At 39.4% G+C, this 26,763-nt stretch overlaps 2 protein-coding genes across 12 annotated transcripts in view; both read right to left on the minus strand.

Moving 5' to 3' along the window:
- LOC122543347 (zinc finger CCCH domain-containing protein 10-like) overlaps window positions 1-26,763 on the minus strand; it is a 141,005-nt gene that overhangs the window by 46,439 nt on the left and 67,803 nt on the right. Inside the window, exon 1 of one of the 7 annotated variants that reach the window (XM_087985622.1) lies at window positions 25,678-25,696. The exons of the other annotated variants lie outside the window; for them this stretch is intronic. The gene's annotated coding sequence lies outside the window, so the exon portion shown is untranslated. Of the gene's footprint in view, window positions 1-25,677; window positions 25,697-26,763 lie in introns of those variants that run through there. 7 annotated transcript variants of the gene reach the window in all.
- LOC148134654 (zinc finger CCCH domain-containing protein 10-like) lies at window positions 215-25,698 on the minus strand. 5 transcript variants are annotated; one of them, XM_043681919.2, is made up of 2 exons: window positions 25,678-25,698; window positions 215-3,915 (listed from the first exon to the last, which is right to left on the minus strand). In XM_043681919.2, exon 2 carries the CDS (start codon window positions 3,865-3,867, stop codon window positions 3,214-3,216), a length of 654 nt encoding a protein of 217 aa, XP_043537854.1. In that variant the 5' UTR covers window positions 3,868-3,915; window positions 25,678-25,698; the 3' UTR covers window positions 215-3,213. The 5 variants fall into 5 exon arrangements, with proteins under 5 accessions (XP_043537854.1, XP_043537853.1, XP_087841757.1 ...); XM_043681918.2 differs by lacking the exon at window positions 25,678-25,698 and adding an exon at window positions 13,008-13,027; XM_087985631.1 differs by lacking the exon at window positions 25,678-25,698 and adding an exon at window positions 12,667-12,856.

The following is a 26,763-nucleotide window of genomic DNA, read 5'->3' on the forward strand; positions in this document are numbered from 1 at the left end:
CCTGCTGGTTAAAACAGCTCCAAAGTGATGAAGCTTTAACAGCATGTTTCATAGTACCTGTCACCTCCAAATGGCTTAGTAATCACATTCTAATATTATTAGATTAGGTTGCGTTTAAACACGTCCTGGGGTGAAGGACAGAATTTTAACTTTATATCCCAGAATAGGCAATGCTATTTAAGTATGCACTACAAACACAAGGAATACAAAACAATTCACAAATGAAAATTTGCTTTATTGTTATACACTCAACAGACTTCCATAGAAATGAAGGTGAACACATTTTTGCTTTAAAAGATCTACAATTAAACGAAGTACACTTAGTTTAGGACTCTATAGGTTCTGCTGTCCTGGAGGTCTGCATCAGTGGAACGATTAACCATGGGAAAGAACAGTCTACATGTAATCGCATAGAAAAGCATTAACCATAGCAAAGAATTATGCAGCAATCAATATATACACATTATACACATACTGTACCATTAAACCTTTCCAACCCATAAAGAACCAACAATAGCAGTGATGGTTTCCCATTTTATTGGCATACCTAGATGGCAATTGAAGTGTTTACTAATATCAGAATAACCACTTCTCTGCAAGTTAAGTCCAATGCAGGAAACAATGTAATTTGGTAGCATAGTAATAATAAAACATTGAATGGTGAAATTAAAAAAAACTACTTAGCAATCAGTAGTAAAAGCCAGAACTTAAACTGAAGGAACAGAATTGCAGTTCAGATCAATGGCAGATAGAATGCATGCACTATCACAGTACTGCAACATTCTCCAGATGCACAGATCTCACGATGACCACATTAACTCAGACCTCAAATCAAAATTCCTTTGTATAAAAAGTGTCAATAATTATGACAGGGTCTGTGTAAACTGTATAAAGAATTTCACTGTGAAAATACACTAAGAAATACAATTAGTAATTATTTCTGAATTATTAAATAAATCTTGGTGCAACAGTATAGTCTGGGAGTTGTAAGCCAAGCAAAAACACTGTTGAACGTCTTTTTTTGACTGGAAAGGGTTAACAATAACTGATGAGTAGCCATTGACCAAGAACTGCTCCTGACCACCCTCCCCAGAGTTAACTTAAGTTTGAGTGGTGCCCAACAATTTAGGTAAATGTGAGGGATGGGAGAAGAAATATTAACGGCTTAAATATTGACCCCAAGCTTTAAGTTGAAATGAACTAAATTCACATAGTACATACAAACACCATAATGGGGGATAAATGGATGCCAGAATCCTAAACCAATGAGGCCAGTTATGACTGTAAATAGTATCACGGTATGTTTCAGTGCAAGAATCTAAAATAAACACTACAAAGAGCAAGCGATACTCAAGCACTGTGGTTTGAGGAACTGAAAGAGGCTACAGTTAAATCCATGAAATTTGTATCGTATGCATTAATGGCAAAAACCTGCTTTAGGTCCTGCTGTGAGAAATTGATTTCAGTCATTTATGCAAATCTGATGAATAAGCTATTGTGCCCCATCTATCACAAACAGGATTCTATTGCACACCCAATTATGACTCATCCATCCCTGTATACCAATTATAACTAAAATAATTAATATTCCTAAACTACAAGAAAGGAATTCCAAAAGTATCTGGTAGTCGCAGTATTAGCTTGATATCCATCATCACCAATACCTAGTGGTAGCGCAATGAATTGCATTTTGCAACACAAAGCTGTATTTTATCCCTTGAGCTTAAAAGATGGCATAAAAGGAAGGAGATGGAAGCAGGTGGACAAAGGGAAATCAGGAATACAGTAGCTGTAGGGGCTAGTCCATGTCCACCATTACCAGTTGGAGTGGCAGAATGAAGACCAGCTGTTTCTTCAAAGAGAGGATGAGAATCGGAAGAAGGTCGTTTCTTTATTTGCTGCAACAGCCAGAGAAAGATCAAGATTTTCTGAGGCTAAATTTCTGGCCTCCAATAGGGCTAGCAGAGTGACAAGAAAAAAAAATTTAAAAACTTATGAACAGTAGCTGGGGAATTACTAACAGCAGGCAAAACTCTCTCTTCACTGGACATAGTGAAAACATGGCAACTAATATCTACACTCATTCAATTGTTTTAAATTGAGTTTTAAAGTAGAAAGCAATACAAGATGATTAACAGAAAAACTGCATGGAGGAGCCATGGATTCCCACCAATGCAAAAAAACAACCCACTACAATACAGATTTCTAATGACCAAAGTACCACCAACCCAACAATACCCATTATGCAGAGCATTAAAAATGCCTCATTCTTGTGGTACAGTTGACTAACTAGCAAATGATTGACTTGGTTCTCACAAAGGTCAGTTACAAACAAAGTAACAAATACATGAGGCAGCTAACTACATGTTTAAAAAGATGATTTGGGTGTATGAAGGACTGCAAGTTCCCATTCCCTAGATTTAGCTGAGAAAATAGATCAGGACAGCAAGATCGATCAAGACTTATACAGCCCTTTAGTACCCAAAACCATTACAACTTGCAACACATACCAAAGCATCTCACCGTAACACACTGGATGATTTTACAGTACAGATGGTTCAATGAGTTGCCAATTTTGCCACTTAATTCATTTCTGCTTTTGTTACCTAGTTTTGCCAAAGATAAATCTGGCAAACACCTCAAGTCTTGCTACACGTTTTCATAAAAGCAAATGCATGAAACTGTGAGAAGACTCAAACCTGCGCATGTATGGCCATAATGAAGTCAATGGATGGAAAATTCAAATTGTGATGCTTGGAAAATTGTCCAAAGCCAACACTGGATTATACCCAGACTTTCTTTCATACTTTTTTTTTAAATTAGTGAACAGTGAAGGCAAGAAAAGAAGGTCAAATTATGCAAAATGGTTTAAATGTTCACAGCAGGAAAATGGGATATAAACATGAACCAATACCAGAATCTTCGATATTGTTCTTATTTCACCACCACTCCCAAATGAAATGTTGGAAAGGGTATCACAGCAACCCCCGTCCATTTATAAATTCACGGTAGTGGTATGTTAAAACTGCCTTATATTGATTGAGCTTGTGGTCTTATATTGGTCAATTTGTAAATTTGCAACTGTAAAGCAGAGTCCCAGCACAACGTTCTCAGATCTGACAAACTACATAGGTTTCTTTATTAGTATACTGAAGTGACAAACAGGTATTTAAGGAGTTGAGTCACACCTCTTTCAGGTAATCAACTCCAATGTCACTGGGTGGTGAATCTCCCAGCTGTTGCAGTGGGCGTGGGTGTCATAGGTGTCATGGAGGTCATGGGGGTCATGGGGGTCATCATTCCCATCTTCACTTGGTTGCGGAGATTTGCATTCTGCTCCAGGAGGAGCTCATTGGTGGCCATCAGGTTTGACACCTGTTTTTGGAGATCCTCAACACGCTTTTGAAGCATGAGATTCTCTTCCTTCAGAAACCGGTAGTCAGCTGCGCCAGGATTTTGCATGCCGTAGTCGTATACTTCAAACCCCATGCCCTCCATCCTTCTCCTCTTCATGTGAGCATCGTAGCCATCGTAGAGGTCATCGTAGCGGTCATATCTGCGTGCCAAGGGAGAAAACACCTGGCTGTGCGCCATACCTTGGTTTTCATAACCATACTCGTCGCGCTTTACGTGCAGGAACTTACATTTGGGCCCTCTTTGACAGTCACCCTTCTGATAGTCGTGGCAGATCGGAATCTCACCTTTATTAACAGGTAGATCAGAAGATAAAAGGCCAAGGGTGGACATCTCATTAGCGTCTGGGTGGCGGAACTTGCAGCGCTTACCGCGGTTGCAGACGTTGCGCAGGAAGTCACGGCAAATATCATCTGTACTGGGGCCAGCCTCCTCGGTGCCGTTATCTGGCATTTTTATAGATTAATTCTGCGCTGTTTAGCCAAGGCGCTACACAAGCAACTGCAAAAGAAAAAAAAAGGCAGGTCTTTACAGAGAATGAGCGATTCATTACAAATTAATTATTGCGCATTCTATAAAACATTGAATTTTGAGTAGTTGCAGTAGCAACATTACCAAGTGACTATTAGGACTGAAGAAATCTGTGCAACATGTGTTAGCACACAGAAAAAATCACAAAGGAATCAGTCAGATCCACAAATGTGATGCGCGCAAAACCAAAGCTCTACAATTTATGGTTGCCTTCAAGTTTCATAATTTAGTGGTTAAATTAGAACGCTAATCCATGCTAGAATACATGGATTTCTGGTGCGCCAATATAAACTCTTCCTTTGGAAAGGAGTACAAGAGGCAAACACTAAAACTGCACTAAAAGATAATGTAGTAGATATCTAAGTGAATTGTGCCTATCTACATCAAATGGTAAGCCTTCACATAAGTTACCAATCTCAACATGCACAGGGGTAGTGCTCACAAACTCAGGATGTGCATTAGCCTCTCGATATTATTGGATTTTTGCTCTTAAAACTTTACAAGGCAGACTACCTTAAAAGAAAACAAAGTGGCCTTAAATATGAACTCTTAAAAGCACTTGACATAATGCAAACTAAAAGATTAATACTTTAGCAAAAAGCAGTGAAGTATCTGATCTGAAGGCAGTTACGTCGAGGTCACCCTCACTATTGAGCTAAGAGGCGCACTAACAGGCACAGTTGATGGTTCTTTGCCCAAGGACCACCACAAAGTTGGGGCGGGGTGGCGGCGAAAATTCTCGCCGAATAATAACGTTTCATCTGGCTCCACTGAATGGATCAGAGTGATCTCATGTAGTTCCGTCAACTTTGAACATAATATATTCAACAGCATGAAAACCAAACAAGTCACAATGCTTGTACCCAAGTTTAGTTGTCTACGGTGTGCGGCGGGGGAATTAAATCCAACTGCGATACAAGAAAACTCTGCAGGTGTGGGTGTCGGTCAAATCGTTTGAGCTGCAGTAAATTTTACACCTCTTGCATTGTACACAATCATTTTCAATGTAGCTTATCGGATTACAAGGCTTCTAGACCTCAACGTCCTGATACAGGAAACAACTGCATTCATACTAACTGAACCCTCAATCGTAATATTTAAACAGTTAGAATAAATCGAGAAAGTGATCACGGGTGAAAGAAACAGAAAACAGGAACACATTTACACAAACGGTTCAGCTCCTCCAAACTACGAACAGATCCAGACAACGGCGTCAGAACTGCAATTCGAGCCACTTTAAACAATTCTAAACAAATATTTTGCGATAAACTATTTGAGTATGGGAAATTGATTCAGTATTTAACATGTAAAAACCAAGGCGAACCTTCAAACAAATTTGTCCTCCCATCCCCCACAAGACAGTCTGATTTTATCCTGCGTGCCACGCACACGAACTAAAGCAGTTTATTCGACGGATGCTTCTGTCTTTAAAGCATCTTTAACCAATTTATCCAACAATGTGATTCGGCAGCCGCGGTCGCTCCAGATTACTGTTGAACCAAGTGCCTCGCAAACGCGTTCGCTGGATTTCAGGCTGTAATGGCGCCTTTAGGCCTCGACTTCCTGTTACAAATTAAAATGACCCCCAGCTCACAAACAAACACGAATCTTCTAAGTACAGCGTATGCACATATAAATCTTGGAATGATTCCAATGACCCCGAAGCTTTTAACATGTGTCAAAACTCACAAACCACGGGTAGGTTTACCTATACAGCACAGCTCCGTTCTGCTCAGTTCCTTCCCTCACAGGCTTCAACACAAAGAGGCTCAACGCAGGTCCTCCCAGTCAAGGGTAACTTCACGACAAAGAGCATTAAACTAGGTCCTCCCAGTCAAGAGGGACTCCAAGCTAAAACAAGGCGTATCATAGGCGCCTTTGACAACAAAATTTGAAAAACTCATTCCATGCCTCGTCGAATACTAAATACCATTTATTAAATGGAAATCGCTCATTTTTATTTAAGATGTGCCATTTTCACAAACGTCATTTTAGAAAACATAACACACTCTACATAGAAGTTTTGTAAACTACTCTGATATAGGAACAAGGGATTGGACTGTATCTACATAGAATTCTGGTGTTTCCAATGAAAATTTAGGAATCAAATGCTTACACTATATTAAACATGAAAAAAAGGGAAACACCGGATTTTATTTTATGAACATAATTTTTGGCAGTCTGATTTGAGAGGTGATCGTACGAAATCTAGCAATCTATATCACTCTTGCAACGATCATTCTTAACAATATTGCGGCGTCTTCTATCACGACGTTTATTTCTTCTAAAAAAAATCAGTATTCGATTAACCATTGTTAATTCAGATCACACAAACTTTCTGGCCAAAGTCGGGCAACTTACTCTAAGGCCTTCCAGAGCTGGTATATAATCGAAGATAGTTCACTACCCGCCTTGCTTACGAATGAGAGGAACTCGGCCTTCAAGGAGTAGTGAAACGAACCACACATTGCCTATGGAAAAGTAAACACCTTCCTCTCAACAACACACAACAGCAAACTAGTCCTTCAACTCCACTTAAATGCACTGGGTCCCTTAGAAGCCACAAAATGTGGCCTTCATTATAGACACCAATCCTTCAACAATATTAAACCATAGACTATTATTTACATTATTATTTCACTTCATCCAATAAAAATGAAAACAAGTGAAATTTCGATGTTTCCCTTTAAATTCACAAAATTACTGTGCAATCATTTGAAGTTAACTTCTCTTTCAAGCCATTTACAAAACTAGGAAAGGAAAGAAAAGACCCACCTATTATCAATCTTATCCTTTTAAGGGTATAGGATCTTTTCCAATCATGGCACCGTTAACTCTTGTGAAATGCACAAAGTGAAGATCATTTGTGGCCAATTTCAGGAAAATCTCTACTTTGTTTCTTCCTTATAGATAGGATAGTGAAGAAGGCATTTGGTATGCTTTCTTTTATTGATCAGAACATGCGGCTGTACAGGACATTGGTTAGGCCACTTGAAATATTGTGTGCAATTCTGGTCTCCTTCCTATCGGAAAGATGTTGTGAAACTTGAAAGGGTTCAGAAAAGATTTACAAGGATGTTGCCAGGGTTGGAGGATCTGAGCTACAGGGAGAGGCTGAATAGGCTGAGGCTGTTTTCCCTGCAGCGTCGGAGGCTGAGGAGTGACCTTATAGAATTTATGAAGGGCATGGATAGGGTAAATAGACAGAGTCTTTTCCCTGGGGTCGGGGAGTCCAGAACTAGAGGGAATAGGTTTAGGGTGAGAGGGGAAAGATATAAAAGAGACCTAAGAGGTAACTTTTTCTCGCAGAGGGTGGTACACGTATGGAATGAGCTGCCACGTATGGAAGTGGTAGAGGCTGGTACAATTGCAACATTTAAGAAGCATTTGGATGGGTATATGAATAGGAAGTGTTTGGAGGTATATCGGCCGGGTGCTGGCAGGTGGGACTAGATTGGGTTGGGATATCTGGTCGGCATGAATGGGTTGGACCGAAGGGTGTTTCCATGCTGTACATCTCTATGACTCTAAAAGACCCACCGATTATCAACCTTATCCTTTAAAGGGTATACGATCTTTTCCAATCATTGCACTGTTAACTCTTGTGAGATGCACAAAGTGAAGATTATTTGTGGCCAATTTCAAAAAAATCTCTACTTTGTTTCTTCCTCATTTCACAATACCAGGGTTATTGAAAGAAAGATGGTTTGTTTTTGTACTACGAGTTTTAGGCGCTCTACTTTATTTTTTAAAATGTTTACATGGGCTTTTTTGGCAAGCAAAGAGTTAATTGCTTGTATGTGAAAAAATGTTTCAGTGATTTGGTTAGGCATGGATAATGCAAAAGGCAGGAAGATATTTAAAATGGTTACTGTCTATACGTGTCCAATTCTCACTGCTACAAAAGATGTTACCAAAGGACACGTAATCAAAACTTTGTCAGTTGTGGTCCAGGATCTAACTATCGATTGTGTATCAACAGTCGATTGATTTTTTTTTACATTAGATTAGATTACTTACAGTGTGGAAACAGGCCCTTCGGCCCAACAAGTCCACAACGACCTTCCGGAGAGCAACCCACCCAGACCCATTCCCCTACATTTACCCCTTCACCTAAAGCTACGGGCAATTTAGCACGGCCAATTCACCTAACCTGCACGTTTTTGAACTGTGGGAGGAAACCGGAGCTCCCGGAGGAAACCCACGCAGACACGGGGAGAATGTGCAAACTCCACACAGACAGTTGCCTGAGGCGGGAATTGAACCGGGTCTATAGTACAAAAAAGGAACAGAAGAAAGCAGACTAGACCAGAACTAGTGTCAACTTGCATTTACGCTGGTTGTTGAGTATTGCTTTATTACTTAGTAAATCCTCAATTTGTTAAGCGTCTCACTTTTTTGTCTCATCAAAAAAACCAAATAAAAGGCATCATGGATAGTTTATGGTGCTATAAATTACTTCACTACTATCTCCTACTTGAACAGTACAGTGACCTGCTTTCTTGGTATGTCCAAATGGCTTTTGGAACACCATACTTTGAACTTTATCAATCAAGCTATCCAAAAGGCTACGTACTGCCCAACCTCAGGCACTTCCACAAAAAAAATATTCACCCCTTTCTTATTCAACAGGGGTTAACAAGATTGAATATAAGGAAATAAGGGGTGAATATCTTATTCACCCCTTATTTCCTTATATTCAATCTTGTTAACACGGTTGATTTCTCCCCTTATGGAAAAAGTGCATTTGTGTAGCACAACATACAAAGTTCTCTTGCTGTGACATATTTAAAGTATAAACATTGTAAGAAACACAATTAAAATCTCAAATGCCTCCTTTCCCCAATACAAGCTTCCCTGTTGACACTCATTTCATCACTGCTTAATAGACCTCCTTTAAATTCCCTCCAATGACACACTGATCTCCTTTTAAAGCTATGAGCACATTCTCATTTCATAAGCAAGATGTAAAATGGTGCTCATATCAACTGTCTACTGAATTATACCTGGCTAACTCAGTGCAGACTGTTATAACTGCTGAAAATGTGTTGCTGGAAAAGCGCAGCAGGTCAGGCAGCATCCAAGGAACAGGAGAATCGACATTTCGGAAAATAAGCCCTTCTTCAGGAACCTGAAGAATTCCTGAAGGATTCCCGAAGAAGGGCTTATGCCCGAAACGTCGATTCTCCTGTTCCTTGGATGCTGCCTGACCTGCTGCGCTTTTCCAGCAACACATTTTCAGCTCTGATCTCCAGCATCTGCAGTCCTCACTTTCTCCTCGTAGACTGTTATAAACCAATTTCAAGTAGGCATAGGTGCATACTGCTGAAGTGTCTGAAAATATGGCTTATAAAGGCTATAAGATAACTGAACTGGGAAAACCTGTACTGGTACAGTAGTAGAACGACTATGAAGGCTGAGGTTAAGGATTTTGTTCAAGTCTCTAAACAATGCATTGTCTTCAGAGCATTTGGGGCAGAACATAGGCTGCAATTATGCGTTTTGCTACTCATCAGCCTATTTTCTTCTAATAATTTATTTTACTGGGCTGCAAAAACACCAAATATTGAGGACAGAACCAGGGTGCCCCAGCCAGAGGATTAAAAATAGGAAACACAGTTCCTTAGCACTTGCATTTCTCACCCTGGTCACAACAGGGTGTACATAATTCAGAAAATCTGTCTACAAATTAGCAGTTAACCATGAGAAAGTATAACATTCCAAAGTTTGATATTTCTGGTGTCTAATAAAATGTTCTCAGCACCAATATCCCCCACTTTTATATCAACAAAATCATACCAACAAATAAGATCTGTGCACCTTCAACAAGATAGCTCAAAACAGTACCTGGCAGACAGCAGAGTATGAGGGGGCAGGGGAAAGTGCTCATCACCCTCCTCCAAGATCAGAGTAATGATCAGAAAATCGCCTGTCCATTAAACGGAATGTTATCAATTTATACATATGGAAAATTACATAGCTACTATCTACCAATGGGAGAAGAAAGAATTAAAACAATAAGCCAAAATACTTAGTGTGTGCTTTCCTTAATTCATTACACAGAAGTGGCCGAAATACATTACTAATCATTCACAAGGCTCAAAATGCTCTTTGTGTGCAAAGTTTAGATAGACAATATTGATAACTGCTTCTCTGATCTTTCTGCTGACACTTTCAAAGACATTTAAAATACAAATACAAAAATTTTTGAACTTTTAAAGTTCAGAACACAGACACCAATCGGACAAAGTATTGCAATAAATTTGAATAAACCAAAGACCATCAGAAAGCAGGAGTCCGACTTCAAGCGTGTATGACAGTGTCAAGTAAACTGACCCACCCAAGAGGAATAGTGCTCTTTTATATCTGTAAGACTATGCAATTAAACTCCACCAACTGAAATAAGCAATTCTGAACAGACCATTGATTCTGTACATTTCACATCATGGATTAAAGCAGTCTGCAGCCACATTTTGTTTTGAAGCAGTAGTATAATCCCATGACAGGGTGAGTTGGGCTAGGTGATGAAATTTGATGGATATTTCCCCAGGTCCGTCAGATGTGGGAGCAGAAGTAATGCCATTCAGCCCATCAAGTCTCTTCTATCACTCACAATTAGGTCATGACTGATTTGATAATCCTCAAAACCATTTCCTTCATAACCATGGATTCCACTACTGATCAAAAGGTGATTTCAGTCTTGAATATATGACCCAGCCTTGACAACCCTGTAGTAAATAATTCCACAGATTCAATGCTCCCCAAAAGAAGAAATTGCTCACTTATCTCCTACTTGGGTGACTCCCCATTCTGAAATTATGCCCTCTGGTTCAAGATTCTCAAGGGGAAACAACCCCTCTGTCAAGACCCCAATGAATCTTCTACGTTTCGATAATGACACCTCTCATTCTTCTAAATTCCAATGAGTACAGACCCAACCTACACCTCATCTCTACTCATAACAAAGTCCCTCCATATCCACAATCAACCTAGTGAACCTTCTCTGGACTGCCTCCAATATCTTTCCTTAAATATGGGGACCAAAACTGTTCACAGTATCCTAGGAATAGAAACTATTCTTTTCAGTGGTTGTTTGACTTTTGTAAGATTTCCCAATTTTTATACTCCATTCCTTTTGAAACAAAGGTCAACATTCATTTGCTTTCCCTGTAACACAATGAACTTGTGGGCTAGTATTTCCATGATTCAAGCACGAGAACGCTCAAATCCTTCTATCCTGTAGCTTTCTGCACTCTCAAATTTAAATATTCAACTGCTCTATTCTTCTGGTCAACATGCATAACCTCACATTTCCCACAGTATATTCCATCTCCCAAGTTTTTCTCCACTTGCTAAACCGGTCTATATCCTTCTGAAAACTGTCATCCTCACCACTTGCCTTCCCATCTTTCTGCAATCTGCAAACTTGACGATAATACATTCACTTTCCTCAACCAAGTCATGAAGATATAGTCTCAGTAATTGCAGCTCCAGCACGAAGTCCTATTATGGTTTTCTACCAATCACAGGTTGCCATCCACAGAATGTCCCCTTGTCCCAATTCTCCGTGTTCTATTAGTTAGTATAACATGAACAGTGGATTGGGTAATTCCAAAAGCATGCCATTCATTGCCACACATGTAAATAAATTGCAGAAGTTAATGTCTATGAAGTCTAGTGACTGGTGTTGCTTTAGCTGAGATTGTACTATTTATGGTGTTAAGAAGTCAGGCTGCCAATGTCTTCTTCTAATCTCCCCAGGAAGAGAGATCAGGTAGGAACTTAAAAGGAAATAGGTCATTTAAGAGTTAATATTGGCATCACTAACTTGATACTTAAAAATGCCTAGGCAATAAATGGAAACTTACATGCAGGTTCACATTTAGGTTGGGTGAACAGAGCAAGTTTCCAAGAAGCAATTTAAGTGGATTCAGTAGAGACACACCAAAATGTAGTGGCATATCGGGCACAATATCATTAAGAGGAGACCACAGACAAGCCCAATCCCCTCACCAGATGTACACAGGACTCTTGTGGTGCAGTGGTTGTGTCCCCCACTCTGAGCCAGTAGCCTAGGTCACAAGTCCCACCTGCGCCAAAGGCATACAATGACAACTCTGTACAGTTTGGTTCAGAAGTATACACATTCTGAAAAAAAGTAATTGGATAATAGCCCCAGGAACACATGTTTGTTTTCTCTTATATCTAGTCAGGGCGCTCGGAATTCATTCAGTTCAGTAAACAGGACATGCAGTCTTCTCTGCATGTCTCAATTTAAACCAATTCCCCCTCCCCCACTTGTCATGCGTTGGAGCAATTTAAATCGAGACCACAACCTGCTGAGAGCAAGATTTACATTTTAACGTAAACGTTTAACACATTTGTAGATTTGCGGTGAATCTTTTAAACTGTTGTAGAACTCCGTAGTGTTAGGTAAGGGATAAATGTAGGGGTATGGGTGGGTTGCGCTTCGGCGGGGCGGTGTGGACTTGTTGTGCCGAAGGGCCTGTTTCCACACTAAGTAATCTAATCTAATCAACGGGAAAATACGTTCTAAAAATACAAGTTTCCAAAATAGTTAATCTTCAATAGCCTAGCTCATAGATGCATTTTGAACTCGTTTGGTTTGCCGTCAGAGGAAGTCGCTGTTAAATCTGATCATAATTAAACTTTTTATTGATCCAGAAATTTGGACGTTTCAGAATTTCAAAATGAACCCACCTACAGCAGTCACTCTACGGTTCTTATCGCTTGCTGATCTCCTGTTTGTTTGTAAAGTAAGATTGCTTTCCCATTTCAACTTTTTTTCGGTTAGAGCTACTTAAATACACCATTGAAAATTTATAGTAAATTCAGTTGCTAATTTCGCAATGGACGTTTAAAGATGTGGAGAGTTTATTTTCGCCTGGCGCCGTTTCCAGCCATTTGTGGAACGGAAGCTTGGTGAATACTCCTGTCTTGCAACTTTGTGAAGTCCACATCAAATAAAATCTTCCCCATCTAAAACAGGGCAGGCATTTCTGGTTAGCCGAACTCAAATTAGCGAGAGTAAAATAACAGACCTGGAGTAATCGCAAACGCTTCCAGGTTACTGTCGGGAAGAAATCACAATTAACCGAAAAGCTTGTCAGGACAATAAATACTCTCCACATCATAATTCAAAACATCCAGCTCGCCAAGAGCAACTATACAAATAAACCAGCGCTGCTAAAGGGACTGTCCGGACTTGGGCGGGAATATCCGGGGAAGACTGAGCTCCTATTAGTTAATCTGACAGTTATGGATGGTATCAGGCACCATTTTGCAGACTTGAAAATTGCGGCTGCAAAGCTGTTTTTCAAAATGGCGCGTCAATATCAACTTTATTAATATAAACAAAGAAACGCCAAAGACTTAGGTAATTTGAACAAAGGAAATGAGAACATATCAACCCTCCCGAGTTCCTGTCAAGTTACACTGTACAATGAAACTAAACTGCAACAATGATTTGGAGATGCCGGTGTTGGACTGGGGTGTACAAAGTTAAAAATCGTCATTTTTAACTTTAAACTGTAATAATTCACTGTAACTGACCACTTAAAGATAACTTGCGACGTAAGCAGTTGCAACTGCTTAAAAAAGGTATTCTAACAGATGAAAGACTTAATCAATTTTTCAATGTATAATTTCAATTACATCACACTAAATCTTTGCTATAAATTCTGTTATGATTGAGCCCTCCACTACCACCTGAAGGAGCGACGCTCCGAAAGCTAGTGTGCTTCCAATTAAACCTGTTGGACTATAACCTGGTGTTGTGTGATTTTTAAATTTTGTACACCCCAGTCCAACACCGGCATCTCCAAATCATAAAAAAAGGGCGGTAGCTCAAGTAACCCTGGACAAAGCAATGATTATAACAGGGACCCACTTTTTTTTTAAAGAAAAGCTTGACGTGTATCTGATGTGCAGAACTCCATTCAAAACAGAAATCAAAGTCAAAATAGATTGGTTTTTCTCTGGTTGGCAAGCTACAACTAAGAGAAAGTGAGACCTGGAGATCAGAGTCAAAAAGCGTGGTGCTGTTAATCATAGCCGGTCAGGCAGCATCTGAGGAGCAGGAGAATCGACGTTTCAGGGATAAGCTCTTCATCCGTAATGCTACAACTAGTTGGGTGCCACATGGTTTGGCCTGCAAGTCCCAGCTATTCACAATGCAATCTATACTAATGACTCGGATGCAGGGATAGAAGATACTACAGTCAAATTTGCAGATGACACTAAATTAGGTGAGAAACTTTGATGCAATAAAGAAATAGAAAATTTACAAACCAGTATGTGGCAGGATGGCACAATGATTAATTTCCTTCCACAATCCGAAGATGTGCAGGGTGGATTGGCCATGCTAAATTGCCAGTGTCCAGTGATGTGCAGGCTAGGGGGATTAACTCTGCAGGGTTACAGCGATCAGGTTGTTTGGGGTTGGGCTCTGGTTAGGACGCTCTTTGGAGGATCAGTGCAGATTTGATAAGCCAGGGTTGTAATGGTTGGGGATTTTAATTTTCCAAACATAGACTAGGACTGCCAGAGTGTTAAGAACTTGGATGGAGAGGAATTTGTTAAGTGTGTACAAGAAAACTTTCTTATTTAGTACATGGATGAACCTATTAGAGGAGCAAAACTTGACCTTCTCTTGGAAAATAAGACAGTACAACTTTTTCACGCAGAGGGTGGTGTGTGTATGGAATGTGCTGCTACAGGAAGTGGTGGAAGCTGGTACAATTACAACATTTAAAATGCATCTGGATGGGCACATGAATAGGAAGGGCCTTCATTCCTGATGAAGAGCTTTTGCTCAAAATGTCGATTTTCCTGCTCCTCGGATGCTGCCTGGACCTGCTGTGCTTTTCCAGCACCGCTCTAATCTAGATATATGAATAGGAAGGGTTTAGAGGGATATGGACCAAGTGCTGGCAAATGGGATTAGATTAGGTTAGGATATTTGGTCAGCATGGAGGAGTTGGACCAAAGGGTCTGTTTCCATGCTATACATCTGAGTCTAAGTGACTGAGCTGTCAGTGGGAGAGCACTTTGGGTCCAATGATCATAATTCTATTAGTTTTAAAATAGTTATGGAAAAGGACATCTGATCAACAAGTTAAAGTTCTAAACTGGAGGAAGGCCAATTTTGACAGTATTAGGCAAGAACTTTCAAAAGCTGATTGGGAGAGGCTATTTGCAGATAAAGGGACGGTTGGAAATTAGAAGACTTTCAAAAATGAGATGAGTGTCCAAAAAGAGTTTGTTCCTATTAGTGTGAAGAGAAAGGCTGGTAAGTGTAGGGAATGCTGGATGACTAGAGAAATTGAGGGTCTGCCAAGAAAGAGGCGGCATAGAGTGAATCCCTCGAGGAATGTAAAGGCAGTAAGAGTATATTCAAGATGGAAATCAAAAGGGCAAAAAGGGGACAAGAGATAGCTTTGGCAAACAGGGTTGAGGAGAATCCAATGAGATTCTATAAATACATTCAGGGCTAAAGAGTAACTAGGGACAGAACAGGGCTCCTTGAAGAACACCAAGCCTGCCTGTATGTGGAACCACAGGAGATGGACGAGGTACTAAACATGTATTTCATGTCAGTATTTACTGTCGAGAAGGATATGGAAGCTAGAGAATTTGGAGAAATAATGATAGTTGAAACATGTCCATATTAGAGGGGAGGTGGTGCTAAACATCATACAACGCATAAAGGTGGATAAATCCCCACGATCTGATCAGGTGTATCCCAGAACTTTGTGGGAAGCAGGGAATTGATTACTGGACCCCTCGCTGAGATACTTATATGATCAATAACCATGGGTGAGGTGCCAGGAGACTGGAGGGTGGCTGACGTGTTGCCATTATTGAAAAAACGGCTGTAAGAAAAAGCCAGGGAAGTACAGACCGGTAAACCCGACATCACTGGTGAGTAAGTTGTTGGTGAGGATTCTGAAGGACAGGACTTAGGGATAGACAGGACTATGCATTGGGGATAGACAACATGGCTTTGTGCGTGGGAAATCATGTCTGACTTGATTCAATTTTTTGAAGAAGTAACAAAGAAGATTGAAGACGACAGAGCAATGGATATTGGACTTCAGCAAGGCGTTTGACAAAGTTCCACCTGGTAGATTGGTTAGCAAGGTTAGATCACGTGGAATCCATGGAGAACTAGCCATTTGGATACAAAATTGGCTTGAAGATAGGAGACATTGAGGGTGGTGGTGGAGGGTTGCTTTTCAGACTGGAGGCCTATGACCAGCAGTGTGCCGCAAGGGTCCACTGACTTTTGTTGTTCATATAAATTCTTCTATGTTCACATCCAAATAAATGGTTAGTAAGTTTGCAGATGACACCAAAATTGGTGGTGTAGTGAACAATGAAGGTGGTTATCTCAGAGCACAGTGGGACTTTGATCAGATGGGTCAATGGGCCAAGAAGTGGCAGTGTTGCATTTTGATAAGACAAATCAGGGCAGGATTTATACACTTAATGGTAAAGTCCTGGGGAATGTTGCCAAACAAAGAGACGTTGGAGTGCAGGTTCATAGTTACTTGAAGGTGGAGTCACAGGGAAGCAGGGTAGTGAAGGCTACATTTGGTATGCTTGTTTTTATTGGTCAGCCATGATGTGGAGGCACCAATGTTGGACTGGGGTGGATAAAGTTGAAAATCACACGACACCAGATTATGGTCCAACAGGTTTATTTAAAAATACAAGTTTTTGGAGTGCTGCGCCTTTGTCAGGAGCTACATGATAAGGAGCAGCACTGTGAAAGCTGGTATTTTCAAATAAACCTGTTGGACCATAACCTGGTGTCGTATGATTTTCAACTTTTTTGGTCAATGTATTGAGTATAAGAGTTGGGATATCATGTTGCGGCTGTACAGGACATTGGTTAGGCCACTTTTGGTGTAACTTGTTCAGATCTGGTCTCACTTCTATAGGAAAGATGTTGTGAAACTTGAAAAGGTGCATAAAAGAATTACAAGAATGTTGCCAGGATTGGAAGGTTTGAGCTACAGGGAGAGGCTGAATTGGCTGGGGTTGTTTTCCCTGGAGCGTCAGAGACCGAGGGATGACCTTATAGGAGGTTTATAAAATCATGACGGGCATGGATAGGGTAAGCAGACATGGTCTTTTTCCCCAAGGTATGGAAGTCCAGATCAAGAGGGCATAGGTTTAAGGTGAGAGGGGAAAGGTATAAATGGGACCTAGGGGGCAACATTTTCATGCAGAAAAACCACCAGAGGAAGTGGTGGAGACTGATACAACTATAACATTTAAAAGGCATCTGGATGGGTACACGAATAGGAAGAGTTTAGAGGGATACGGGCCAAGTGCTGACAAATGGGACTAATTTCAGATATCTGGTCGATACGGATGAGTTGGACCGAAGGGTCTGTTTGTGTTGTACATCTCTATGACTTCTAGATAATAAATTTGACTTTGTATTCAAAGTGGAGAGAAATTTTGGAGTCAATGGTGCAAAGGGATCTACACATCCTCGTGCATGAATCACAGAAAACTAGAACACAGGTATACCAAATAATAAAGGAAAGCAAATGGAATTTTGGCATTTATTGTGAAAGAAATGGAATGTAAAGGTAGGCAAGTATTGCTTAAAATGTCCAAGGCATTAATGAGCTTGCACCTGGAATATTGCATACAAATTTGGTCCCCTTACTGGAGGAGGCATGCAGTTATATTAGAAGCGATTCAGAGGAAGTTCAAATCATTGCATCCAGAGATGAGTGGTTTGTCTTATGAAGAGAGATTCAGCAGTTTAGGCCTATAATCTCTGAAATTTCAAAGAATTAGAGGAGATCTAATGGAGGGTTATAAGATGCTAAAGGAGTTTCACAAAGCAGTCATAGAAAGTGTGCTTCCTGATGTGGGACAATCGAGAATGAGGTCATAATTTTAGGCTAAGGGGTACCAGACTGAAAACAGAGATGAGGAGAAATTAATTCTCTCAAAGGGTAGTTGATTCTGTGGAATTCACTACCAGAGTGGAGTGGAAGCTTGGGCATGGAGTAAATTTAAGGAAGAGACAGACAGATTTTTAATTAACAATGGGTTATCGAGCATGGGCAGGAAAGTGGAACCAAGGTTGAAATCTGATCAGCCAAGATCATATCAAATGGCAGGACAGGCCTGAGGGGCTGAATGGCCAATCCCTGCTTTTAGTTGTTATTCGCTTGTTAACGAGTTCCTAAACCAAATTGAGAAAATTAGAGGTGTATCTTCTATTTCAAACAAATAAAAACAGAAACTGCTGGAAACACAATGCAAGTCTGATGGCATCTGTGAAGAGAAAAGAATCAACCTTCAAGTCCAGTGACCCTTGTTCAGAACAGATTACTGGACTCTAAACATTTGACTTTTTTCACTCCTAAACCTTGAGTTTCTCTCGCAATTTCTGTTTTCCTTTGTTTCAGAACTCTAGCATCTGCAGTTGTTTCATTTTACCTCTTGTATTTGTCACATTATAGAATGGGAAGTCAAAAAAGCTGCGGGGCAGCTCAGAGAATCCTGCATATATTGTTCGTTAAAAGCTGTACAGCCAAGCAAAGGTGGCACACAAGTTCATCTACTGAACAAATACAAACTTTTAAAGTTAATACTTTTTCCAGAAGTATTACAATTTACAATATATCCCAAAAAAGGTTAAGGAGATGAATTTTACAAATTATGCAACAAAAAAGCTGCCAATGTCAAGAAACAAAGTAAAGAATCATTACAATTTTGGTGAACCACCCAAATTCAAATGGTCTAAGAACTGTAACTAAATCAAAAGGATATGAATTGTGGGTACACAGAACATTACAGTGCAGTACAGGCCCTTCGGCCCTCAATATTGCGCCAATCTGTGAAACCAATCTGAAGCCCATCTGACCTACACTATTCCATTTTTGTCAAAATGTTTATTCAATGGCCATTTAAATGCCTTTAAAGTTGGCCAGTCTATTACTGTTGCAGGCAGCGCTTTCCCCTACTACTGAGTAAAGAAACTACCTCTGACATCCATCCTATATCTATCACCCCTCAATTTAAAGCTACATCCCCTCATGCTAGCCATCGCCATCCGAGGAAAAATGGCTCTCACTGTTCAACCTAACTCTCCGATTATCTTATATGTCTCAATTAAGTCACCTCTCAACCTTCTTCTCTCCAGTGCAAACAACCTCAAGTTTTGAGAAGCCTCGTCTGGAAGCTCACTGAACATGGTGACGAAACGCCCGAAAATGAACCTTCTAGCTCAGCGACCAAACCTACATCCAGAACCTCAAGTCCCTCAGCCTTTCCTCATAAGACCTTCCCTCCATACCAGGCAATATCCTCGTAAACGTCCTCTGTACCTTTTCCAAAACTTCCACATCCTTCCTATAATGCAGTGACCAGAATTGTATGCAATACTCCAAATGCGGCGACACCAGAGTTTTGTACAGCTGCAGCATGACCTAATGGCTTTGAAACTCAATCCCTCTATTAATAAAAGCTAACACACCGTATGCCTTCTTAACAACCCTATCAACCTGGGAGGCAACTTTCAGGGATCTATGTACACGGACACAGATGTCTCTGCTCATCTACACTACCAAGAATCTTACCATTAGCTCAGTACTCTGTATTCCTGATACTCCTTCCAAATCACCTCACAATTTTCCACATTAAACTCTATTTGCCACCTCTCAGCCCAGCTCTGCTGTTTATTTATGTCCCTCTGTAACCTACAACATCCTTCATCGCTATCCACAACTCTACTGACCTGAGTGTCATCCGCAAATTTACCAACCCAACCTCCTACGCCCTATCCACATCAATGATTTGGATGAGAATGTACAAGGCATGATTAGTTAAGTTTGCAGATGACACCAAAATAGGCAGCCTCGTCAACGGTGAGGAAGGTAACCTTGGGAAGGGTAAAACTCTCAAGAAATATAGTGACCACTAGGAAGCAAAGTTGCAGGTTAACATCTGTGGGTATTATGGAATTAAAAGCATCAAAATGTATTCATATACCTGTTATTGACACTTTTCAAATTTAAAGGAAATAATCTTGTACCTGACAGGATACTGGAGACCAAAGCTCAGATTATGCATAAATTGGAAGAACTATTGACCAGTGTGTTTGCAGGACATTAACTGAATTAAGATCTCAAGTAAACTCAATAATTTGTTATAACAGGAAATGTAAACCACTAAATAATTCATTCAGGAAGGCTGGGCAGGATCTGATAAGACAAAATATTACAAATTCTTGAACAGTGAAAGAAACAATTAGGAGGACCAGACAGAGTTGTGCAATGAGAAAACTAGCATCACCCCACATTTGCAAAAGAAACTGTAATATTAAAAATCTGAAATGTCTACTGGAAGTATTCAGAAACATTGAACGAGCTTTGTTTTCAACTGCAAACATTAATCCAAAACCAAAGATATATACATATTAACCCAATTAGCTGAAATTGAACTGCATTAAATGCAACGTTTTGAAATTCTGTTTTCACATTCCACTTGCACCCTACTCACTCCACCCCCAAGACTATAGACATTCTAATTCTGTGTATCAAATAGAAAAATAAAGAGGTTTGATATTGAGATTCCTATCGCTGTAGTCCAGTTCAACTTGGCTGACCCGCCTGCTTCTGATTAGCAACTGCAGTACAAAATGCTCTTCAACTCAATTACAATTTTCTTCTGTCCTCTTCTGAAAGAAAACACTCGTGAAAAATTAAAGTTCCATAGACACGTGCAGCCTTTGACTAAACTGTCCAAGACACCTTTATTTATTATATTAATGAGTCTGACAATTAGCATAAGCAGGCTATGAAAATTCTATCAGGGAGCAGTTGGTACAAGTCAGTCAGACTCAGCCCATAACCCTGTATATCATGAAACTAACTGCCACCAGCACCATACTGGTGAGATCAGGTGCTTCAGGAGAGACCACGAATCCAACCTAGGATAGGTGTGCCTCAGTATCATAATAGAAGCACATTAATCCACTGAACCATTGGGGATTTAGAGCCTCAGTGCACTGCATAGATGTGTCAAAGAAGCATCTCAGCTTCAAAGGTTTGAACTGGCCTCTCACTGGAATCATCCATACAAGTTTGCATAGGTATCCATAGACCAAAGATAACTTCCTTCAATAAGCTACAAGGCTCAGTCTATTTTAAATTTGAGTAGCATTTTTAATAAATGAATGCAATATCACCAATAGTACTGATGACAAGCATAAAAGTTTGAGGGAAATTGCATTAAACAGGGATGGATTGTTGAGTATCCGAATGTAGGAGCAGAGAGCAGGCCATGTAACACCCCACTTTCAGTGCCAAAATATACGGGAGGAGGAAAAACACAAACGGTAAACAAAGGAAATAATTTGAACAATGTTAATAAAATTAAACAATTCCTAAATAATATTTTATATTAACAAATACAAACTTTGATTAGATGGTCTTACTGACCTTAAATGCAAGGTATCAGAACTGTATTCAACAAATTTGCTCCAACCTCCCCAATACTAAGAAGGCAGAAAGCTTATCTGTTTGTAGAATATGCCTATGCTATTCTTAATTCCACTGTAAAGAGATGTTTTAGAATAGTCTGATGTTGCTCTCAATTCCCTGCAGCTAAAAGTTCAAACTTGGATGACTGGAGGAAACAGGAAAGTGAATCTGTATTTCTAAATGCAGGACGTTTGAGGCTCAACTTAATATACAGAAGGAACCCAGGCTAGAAAAGACTTCAGTTTATGTTGTGCCTCTCACAACCTAATGGACAACTTGGGACATACAACTAATGTTGTGATTTTTAACAACCAATCTGCACACAAAAATCACCCACAAGCAACGTGATGACGACTAGATAACCTGTTTTGCAAAAACCTGATTTGAGGGATAAATATCAGCTAGAACATCAGGGAGCACTTCCCTGCTCCTCTTCCAAACGCTGCCATGGGATCTTCTGTTCAACCGGTTGAAGGAGGAGAAGGTGGAGTGGGGGGGGGGGTGGTGGTGGTATTGCGGCCTTGGTTTAATGACTCCTCTAAAAGGAGCTTCCTCTCAATACAATACTCGGGGTGTCATCTTCAATTGGAAACTCAAATTCCTGGGGTCGAATTTGACCCCACAACATTCTGACACAAACGTGTTGAGAATTTTCTTTAAACAATGTAAACCAGCACAGAATTAACTTAATCCTGGCTCAATAATAGATATGATAAACATCATGCTTAAAACTATGAAAATGAATAAATGCATTTTAAGAACAAAAGTAGTTTGTGTTCAATTTGTACCAGATGTTTTAAATCAAATGTTTGAAAGAGTAAAACAGTGGAGGGTTGCCAGTTGAATCCAAGAATCAGAACAGAAGGTATAAGAAATGTGGCATAACCTAGCCTGTGGATTCTAATGTATGTAGAAATCAAAGTAAAATATCTAATTTACAGACACTAATGCACAAACAGCTCCTTCAGGACAGAATGTTTACACAAGTTCACTTATATAATCTCTTGTAAACATGGAGATTTTTGAACATTTGTTTAACTGTCTAGAGATTTAATAAAGGCATTCATGATTTGTGATGTTATCTCTTATTAGGCAAGGACAACACATGGCAGAGAGAGCAGCCTCCATTAATGTTATTTTGACATTGTATACCATTATTGTATAAAAACTCCAATCAAATGTTCAGAACAATTTTCAGAGATTATTGCTAATCCAGAACAATTGATATTCAAAGATAATATTGGAACAAAGGTGGTTGGTTAGACAGCTGGTTTGCGATGCAGATTGATGCGAATACCGCAAGTTAACTTCTACACCAGCTGAGGTTACCATGAAGGATTCTCCTCCTCAAACCTCTCTCCTTGCCTGACACATGGTAGTTTAACTTGAGAGTCACCATCATTTGTCTCTCTCTAATGAGAGCAGTGCTCTGCTCCAGTAGAACTATAATGACTTTACCCACGCCTTGAGCCTGTTCCACCATTCAATGAGATCATGGGTGATCTGTGGCCTAATTCCATACACCTGCCCTTGGCCCATATTCCTTCATACCTTTGCTTAACAAACATTTTAAATTTGAGATAGATAATTAACAACTGATCTAGCATCCCCATCCTTTGTGTGTAGAAATGCTTCCCTACATCTCTTCTGAACTGACCCCAATTCTCAAAGTATGCCCCCTAGTTTTAGAGTCCCCAATCAGTGGAAATGGTTTATATTTATCTACCCTGTCTTTCCTTGTTAACATCCTGAAGACTTCAATTTAGGACAAATAAAAAAATGTCCTGAAGGGGATTATGATTAGGTTCTGATGCAGAGGAAAATTGGGAATGCTAAAAATTTGTTGATCAAAATTCTTGGATTTTTCATTACTGGGAAAACAATGATTTGCCAAGTTAAACTATTTTAAACAATTCCACGAAAAGCTGAAGGATACGCTCACATTTACCCATGCTATTAGATATTATACCATTGAACAATGATGATTTTTTAAATCAATAAATCTGAGCCAATTATGTGCAAATGTGATGGATAACATAAATGCAAAACATTTACAACAATAGGCATGTTTAGACTATGCAGGGAAATTTTGTTTTTAGCAATATGGTTTATTGGAATACTTCCTGGTGTCGTGGGGATTAAATTTAAGAATTCAGCCAGTCAGTTCTTCCATGGATTGCAAATTCGTGTATTTTCTATTATAACGTATTTAATTTTTAGCCCTCATCTCTGAAAGCTGATAATACACAGCAAGGTTGTATATAACAAATAAAACGAACTATCTTGTAGTTCGCAGTACCAAGAAATGGGATGCAGCTGTTCTCTGACATAATTTTGGGCTTTGGTCACACATGGGATTATACTGGACTTTTGGGGGGAGGGGGGTGGGCACAAAGAGCACACAAAAGTTACAAAAAAATGATATATGCATGGAGACTGTTTGTTCCTCGCAAAATAAATATGAAAATAAAGGTCTGCATTTATACAGCCATTTTCATGACCATTGATTGATTCATTTGTCTTTCCTCAAAGAAAACAATGATGGATAACTGCAGCTTTTTTGATGTTGACATCCATTTTTCATTTGGTGGAACAAATAACTTAAATCGCTGTCTGATGTCAGAGGGTCATTAGAATACTTACATTTTTATAACTATCAATACAAATGACAATTGCAGTAGTTTGCTTCAACAAAGTTAACTTAAAGAGCACTTTGCATCAAAATATGTTTTCTGTAGTTTAGAGAATTACAAATAAAAATCAGTGATCTAACTATTTTAACACTTCAAAATACATCAAAACAATATCCCTTCCCTGAACTGCAACACTAGATGGATTAGGGAAAGAGAAGAATTGTTGTGTAAGTCAGTAATTAATCAAGGTGGGAAGGTAGTTCCAATGCAGAAGTATACCTAGATGTTTGAAATCAGATCATTCAGAAATATGAAGAATTATAACATGGTAACACCACCTGAAAGAGAACTTTTCCACAAAAGCTTCTGAAAACTAAACAGATGTTGAGGTTGTTCAAAATCAGAAGATCCATTTTATACCCGCCTTATATAATTTTTATTCCAACTATTAATAATTTAAACAAACCTTCCATTTAAGCAATATGGAGATTCCGATGCTTCAGGATGATTTAAGAGCATGCCGGGATGCTTTGTTTAAATAAAAGGACAGGTGGTGATATTCAACTTAACATTACAAGCAATATTTGAAAACAGCATGATGAGCTTTTAGGGAACGGTTTAAGACTACGACTGAGCTACTGGAGAACAGCAAGTAGTAAAAGTCAAGTTTTGTAGTGAATGAATCTAGTAACTCATGACACATACTAAGAAATATTTTGCCATTTTTTAAAGAATGCAGTTAACAAAAGTATGCATTACATGCACCCTCACAATGTTGTCACTTGTTCACTGCTAAACTGATCAACTGAGGTGTGCCCTGAAATAACAAAGTTCACAATTAGCTTAATTTATAACTACTTGCCTTTTTGCATGCAATGCAGATTCTTCTGGGATAAACTGCTGAGATTAGAAAGAAACTGGGGTCTATTCTATTAGGCATAATAAAGATTAACAATACAGAATGCCAGGCCTCAGTCACATCCTCTCAAGAGTATCACTCCCTGACAGCACAGCATCCCTATTATTTCAAAGAAATATGGAAACCACCACTCCTACTCCATTTGTTTGTTCAGATACACATTCTGTTCCACTTGTGACACCTGAATGTAAGTTCCCTGTTAAGTTTCTGCAGCACACGATTCTTGTGAAATTATTAGCAATCAACTGTTTGTGAAATTATGCCACATTCCTATCTCAGCAAGTGTAATATTTCACTTCAGATGGCTACCTCCTTGATGTGGAAAATACTCATTGCAAGAGTACTTGGTACATGCTTTTCATTGTGATTTCCATAATCAAAAGCATCATATTTTACATGCAATAATTTACATTCAAGCCTACAAAATCTACCCTTCTAATCGCCATGGAAGATTTGAATCAAACCTTTTCGTAAAGAGGCATGTGATAAAGCAAAATGCCAAATTCAGAACACTCATTAGCATTTGGATGGCAAAACCTGTAGCGCTTGCCGCAGATGCAGAGGTTGCGCAAGATGTCTCAGCAAATGTCATCAATGCTATTGGCAGCCTTGCTGTTGTCACTGTTGACTAAATGATCTGTACCTTACAGTCTATAGATTAATTCAGCGCTGCTCAGTCAAGATGCTCAACAAGGAACTGCAAAAGAAAAACAAGTCATGTCTTTACAAAGAAAGAGGGAATTACAGGTATCCACAAAATAACTAATTCACTCATCTCAATGATTAAAACATTCATTGAAAGTAAACCATTAATGGAAGACATACATGTAATAAGAGTTGATGGAATTTCAGCTTTCTACCCTGACCAAGTTTTTCTCCATTCCTGAATGAACCAGATGTACCAGATTTCTGACATTGCGCTCAGATGCACATTCATTATGTGTGGACCTAAAAAGGCATCCCATTCACTTGTGGAAGCTAAGCTAAACCTAATCCAATGATCACCGCATACACTTACTGGAGGGCTCACTGGAAAATGATCAGGCATGAGACTTTATTGCCCCATAATCCAGAAGGCCAGAGACAAAACTGTATCAACTCTACTTCTATGCTGGCAGTGATTAGCCAACTCATCACTGAACACCAATCAAAATCAGGGATCTTTAGGCTTCATAGACATCTAAACAAGTTGAATCATAAGGGTGCTCTGACTTATTGCTATCGATAATATTGAATAGAACATCTATGTGCACCATACAGAGATCAGGGACTGTCAATTAGAAGCAGAAAAATTGGCTGGATCTCCTTTCTATTACCTGAGAACAATTAAAGCAGTTAATTGACTGAGATCAACATCAGCAAGGTCAGGGACTGAATTTGGAATCTTATTAGCCTATTGAACATCACACAAAACTCAGCAATGCATTTAAGGTCAGATCCATTAAAGTTCAGCAATGGTATGCTTTCCTAATCAGACATTGGAAGATGTCTGGAAGACCCATAATGACTTGCCCATTGGTGAAAATCAGAAACTTCATCACACCTCCCTTGAAAGCACAGTAGCAACTACAGACTTTGTGGCTCCAAAGGATATAAACTGGTCATATACCACTGATGCATTTCGTAGTGTCAGGCCACCTTTTTTACTTTAGCACCATGTAACCATTCTAATGGTGAAACTTGTTAATACAAGTTGCGACAATTTACATGTCGCACATTTCCAAGTATA

The sequence above is a fragment of the Chiloscyllium plagiosum genome, unplaced genomic scaffold, assembly GCF_037043375.1.
Source record: "Chiloscyllium plagiosum isolate Xiang-an unplaced genomic scaffold, Cpla_swu_hap1 HiC_scaffold_53X, whole genome shotgun sequence".
Taxonomy (NCBI): Eukaryota; Metazoa; Chordata; class Chondrichthyes; order Orectolobiformes; family Hemiscylliidae; genus Chiloscyllium; species Chiloscyllium plagiosum.